This window comes from Spinacia oleracea, chromosome 3 (genome assembly GCF_020520425.1).
Source record: "Spinacia oleracea cultivar Varoflay chromosome 3, BTI_SOV_V1, whole genome shotgun sequence".
In the NCBI taxonomy this organism is placed as follows: Eukaryota; Viridiplantae; Streptophyta; class Magnoliopsida; order Caryophyllales; family Amaranthaceae; genus Spinacia; species Spinacia oleracea.
Genome location: NC_079489.1, coordinates 35,004,045 through 35,009,386, shown reverse-complemented (window position 1 = coordinate 35,009,386; position 5,342 = coordinate 35,004,045). Strand labels below are relative to the sequence as shown.

General features: G+C 38.6%; 1 protein-coding gene across 1 annotated transcript; it reads right to left on the bottom strand.

Annotated features, from left to right (window-relative positions):
* Positions 1-834: 834 nt before the first annotated feature.
* LOC130469626 (uncharacterized) lies at positions 835-1,200 on the bottom strand. The gene has a single exon (XM_056839019.1). It carries the CDS (start codon positions 1,198-1,200, stop codon positions 835-837), a length of 366 nt encoding a protein of 121 aa, XP_056694997.1.
* Positions 1,201-5,342: the final 4,142 nt, after the last annotated feature.

The following is a 5,342-nucleotide window of genomic DNA, read 5'->3' as shown; positions in this document are numbered from 1 at the left end:
ATGAATTCCGGAATCGGGAATTTAATCGGAAGCGTATCGTACGAATTAGCATCGGACGAGGCCCGCTAGACGAAGGCCCAGCACGAAGCCAGGCCATCGCCCAGCGAGCCAACACGCACCATCGCATGCCAAGCCTCGACCAGGCCCAGCGCAAGGCCAGGCCCAACCAAGGCCTGGGGCGCGCGCGCGAGAGCACAGCAGTGGGCCGAGCGCTGTGCGCCTAGCGTGGGCCGCAAGGCTTGCGCGGGTGTACGGTGCTCGTGCAATGCTTGTGCGGGAATCCTAAAGCAATCGGGATTCGAAATATGATTAAATCCTAAAACTATTAGATAATGATTATTTAATTAGAGTCCTAGTAGGGTTATAATTAAATAAATTAGTATCCTAATAGGATTCCAAATCCTTTTCCATAAACTCTATAAATAGGTGCCTAGGGTCACATATTTACATAGATTATTCAAGTATTCAAAGTGAGTTTTTGAGAGAAAAATTCAGTCACATACCTTGCCTAAAAGTGCCGAAATTATTAGTACCTTAAGGGCGATTCTAGTTGGTCAATCTTAAGGCGGATCCGGACGTACTGTGGACTATCTACGGAGGGACGACACTTGGAGTCCTAAAGACTTGTTCTTGTTCGGTTCGGGCGCAGCTAGGGAAGGCACGCAACAAAGAGTATGCATCTAAACTATGCTAAATGATTATGTGTAAATAATATGTATTCCTGGCTAAATGGTTTTTCCGCATGATTTATGAATTGTCATATGTATCATAACCTAACAATCCTTGCTTGTCGTCCAAGTAATTTTTGTTACCCAAGCCTGTCTTTTATCAAAGTCAAACCCCCATCGGGTTAAGTAACAAAGTGATAGGCTCTTCAAAAGAATTCTCCTTAACATTCACATCATTATCCCCTTCTTCAAAAGAAATTGCCCTCAAATTCACATCATCTAAATAAGGAGAAAGGTCACCCACATTAAAAGTAGCACTAACACCTCCATATTCAGTAGGCAAGTCAATCTTATATGCGCTATCTCCATATGCCTCAATAATCTCATAAGGACCATCCGCCCTTGGCATAAGCTTATTTTTCCTCTTACTTGGAAATCTTTCTTTTCTCAAATGAAGCCAAACAAGATCTCCCGACTTTAAAACAATTTGCTTACGCTTCTTATCAGCTCTAGCCTTGTATATTGTATTCATCTTTTCAATCTTTGCCTTAACTTATTGACAAGTTTTCTGAACGCTTCTTTGCATCCACATGGATATCATCTTTATGTAAAGGGAGTAAATCAATAGGCAAGATGGGATTAATACCATAAACTACCTCAAATGGAGAGCTTTGAGTAGTAGATGAATGAGAACGGTTGTATGCAAATTCGGCGTGACACAACTTGATATCCCAATCCTTTTATATCTTGTTAACTAGGCCTCTAAGAATGTACCTAAAGTTCTATTAGTCACCTCGGTTTGACCATCCGTTTGGGGATGATGAGAAGTACTAAACAATAATTTAGTACCTACCAAACTCCATAAACACTTCCAAAAATAACTAAGGAACTTAGAATCACGATCGAAAACTATACTCATCGGAACACCATGTAAACGTACTATTTCCTCGAAGTACAAGTCAACCACATGTTGTGCATCATCCATCTTGTGCATAGGAAGAAATATGCCATCTTGGAAAACCTATCCACAACCACCATGATTGAATCCTTACCTCTTTGAGTACGAGGTAAACCAACAACGAAGTCCATACTCACACTATCCCATGGGCAATCTGCAACCGGTAAAGGCGTGTACAAACCCTTTGAAAATGAGTTTTTTGCCTTTTGACAAGTAGCACAACGGGAAACAATGCTCTGAACGTCTTTGATCATCTTAGGCCAAAAGAAACTTTCACTCAACACATCAACTGTTTTATGAACACAAAAATGACCTGCAATCGCGCCACTATGAATTTCACGAATAAGTAACTCCCGAACACCGACCAATTTGCGGGATACGTAGTCTATTTCCACAAAATAAAAACCCATCTTGAAAAACATAGGTACGCGAAGGATTTACATATTCCTGCCTAAAATCAGGGCACGTTGCGTATAATTCCTCGATATGCTCAAACCCAATCATACGTGCATCAACCATAGCCAATAAATAAGAACATATTGATAATGCATCTGCCAAAATATTGGATTTCCCTTCTTTATACTTAAATGAAAAAGTAAAAGATTGAAGAAATTCAACCCATTTTGCATGACGAAAATTCAACTTTTGTTGGCCATGTATGAACTTTAAAGCTTCATGATCCGAGTGCAAAACAAATGGTTTAGGTCTTAAGTAATGAGACCAGTGATCCAATGAACGAACAATTGCATAAAACTCTCTATCATAATTTGAATAATTTAGTTTTGCGCCACTTAGCTTTTCGCTAAAGAATGAAATCGGTCTCTTTCTATGCAACAACACATCACCTATCCCAGCCCCACTAGCATCACATTCAACTTCAAACAACTCAGTGAAGTCGGCAAAGCCAAAACATGAGCATTTCAAAGTTTCTCTTTAATATCTTCAAACGATAATTGGGCAGATGTAGTCCACACAAAATCAGATTTAGAATGCTTTATCTATTCAGTAATATGAGCCACAATTGATGAAAAATTCTTAATAAATCGCCTATAAAATGAAGCCAATCCATGAAAACTTCTCACTTCGCGCATATTTTTGGGCACTACCCAAGATGAAATCGCTTCCACCTTACTTGGATCAACCTCAACTCCACGATCAGAAATAATGTATCCAAGAAAAGAAATACTTGGAACCATGAAAGAACACTTTTCAAGCTTACCGTAAAGCTTTTGTTCACGCAAACACTCAAACAATCTCCTCAAATGAAAAACATGCTCAATTTTGTCTCTAGTATAAATCAGAATATCATCAAGATAAACAACGATAAGTTGTTCAAGAAAGGACGTAATACCTCATTCATGAGCCTCATGAACGAACTAGGAGCATCATAGACCAAAAGGCATAACCATCCACGTATAAGCCTTGCTTGGTCTTGAACGTTGTTTTCCACTCATCACCTTCGCATTTGATGATAACCACTTCTAAGATCAATGTTAGAGAAAATTGTAGCACCATGTAGTTCATCAAGCATATCCTCTAATCTAGGCATAAGAAATTTGTATTTTATTGTGATATTATTCACGGCCCTCGAATCAACGCACATCCTCCATGTTCCATCCTTCTTTGGAACTAATAAGGCCGAAACAGCACAAGGACTCATACTTTCACGAACATAGCCCTTTTTAATCAAATCTTCACTCTACCTTTGTAACTCTTTTGAAGCCTCGGGATCACACCTATAAGCAGGTTTATTAGGTAACGGAGCACCTGGAATGAGATAAATAGCATTCTCAATTCCTCCGAAGGGATGCAACCCCATAGGTATATCATCCGGAAAAACGTCTTGAAATTTATCAAGTAAATCCGTAAGCAAAGGATCTTCTACAATCTGATTTTTTTCTGTTTCCTTTACCACCTATGCAAAAGTCGTACCTCCATTCTCCTCTACTTCACTCTCAAACTCCTTTGCACTCAAAACAAACTACTTTTCTTTTTGGAATCTTTCAAATAAGCATAGTACTCAGTTGGTGACAAAGGTTGAAGCCGAATTCTCTTGTTTCAGACTAAGAAAAAATACACATTCGTTTCTCCGTCATGTCTCACCTTTTATAAAATTTCCACGATCTACCAAGTAAAATATGGCATGCACTCATAGGAATCACATCACACCATAACTCGTCCTTGTAACTTCCAATAGAAAAAACCGACCAAAGCTTGTTTCTTCACATTTAAACCCTTAGAATCATCTAACCGACTCAATTTGTAAGGTTTTGAATGATTACGCAATGGTAATTTTAATTTATTCTCCATCTCCACCGAAGCAACATTAGTGCAAGAACCACTGTCAATGATCATATTACAAGTGTGATTTCCAACCTTGCATCTAGTGTGAAATAAGTTTTATCTTTGGTCATAACTAGAAGAACTTTATGCGTGCAACATTATTATAATAACAAGTAGATTAGAGTCAGCCTCAGCATAATCTATCTCCTCGTCATCCTCCTCATCTGTTTCTGTTTCAATTCGATCATTTGTCAACAAAATTTAATAATTCCTCTCTTCTTCATCCCACTCAATGTATTGCTTTATTGTAAGAACATTACGTGAAGGACATTCACTAGCCATATGTCCCTTGCCTTGACACTTGAAACACTTCCTTCTATTCTCAAATTCTTCCTTGGAAACAAATATTTTTGGTTTCTCACCAAACTTCTTATGCCCTTCTTTCGAAACAACATCCTTCTTTGGGGTGGCAAACGAGTTTTTGAACGTACTAGAAGAAGACGAGTGCTGAAAATTTGTCTTTGGCGACGTACCCTTAAAACCACCAGAATACGACACGTCAAATTTAGTCTTATCTTCACTGAACTTATCTCAATTTTCATCCCCAGTTTCATAACTCATTCAGCGAGCTATATCTATCCAGTTCAATTTTCTTTGAAATAGGTCGAATTAACCCCTTGATAAATCGAGCAATTTGCATTGGATCCTTCTCCGTCAAGTCACAAATAGAAGACAACCTATCAAATTCAGTAACATAAGCAACTAATGATATAGTATCTTGAGACAGATTTGTGAGGTTCACATGTTGTTCTTGCTCAAAATCATCTGGCACATATTTAGATCGCAACTTCTTTTTCAAAACAGACCAAGTCTTGATCTTTTCCTTCGCTACTCTAGACCTCCGTGCTTTCAAGCATTCATACCACGTACCTGCATTATTTTTTAGTCGGATATAAGCAATATTAAACATATTTTCGTCATTGAAACCCTTGTATTCAGTAATCTTCTCAACCTGCCTTTCCCATTCAAGAAAGTCCTTGTGGGTTCCTAACCCTGTGAAATCATCTAACTTGATTCCCCTGTCGTCAATTAGATCATTGTTCTTGCTTGAATCTGACACAAAATCCCCGTAATCAAAGCCGTCATTGTCGCCCTCTTTCTTAAGAAAAAAATGGACAGAAGTGGGATCTAATTTTTTTTATCAATTTTGTTTATGGCATCCATACGTGTGTGAGATTTTCCCAATTCTGATTCCACCGATTCAATCTTGGATTCCGTCGTATCAAGTTTCTGAAGCTTGCCCAAAATTTGAGCAAGCATCTCACTGTTCGTAACCATGGTGCTGAAGTAACTCCAACCGACTCCCAAATCAATAGAATAACAATTTCCAGCAGCAGAATTACAACTAGAAAAACTGACCAGAATAATGCGCA

Coding starts and splice junctions, on each gene's coding strand:
- LOC130469626 (XM_056839019.1), bottom strand. CDS start 1,200: ATGAATACAATATACAAGGCTAGAGCTGATAAGAAGCGTAAGCAAATT.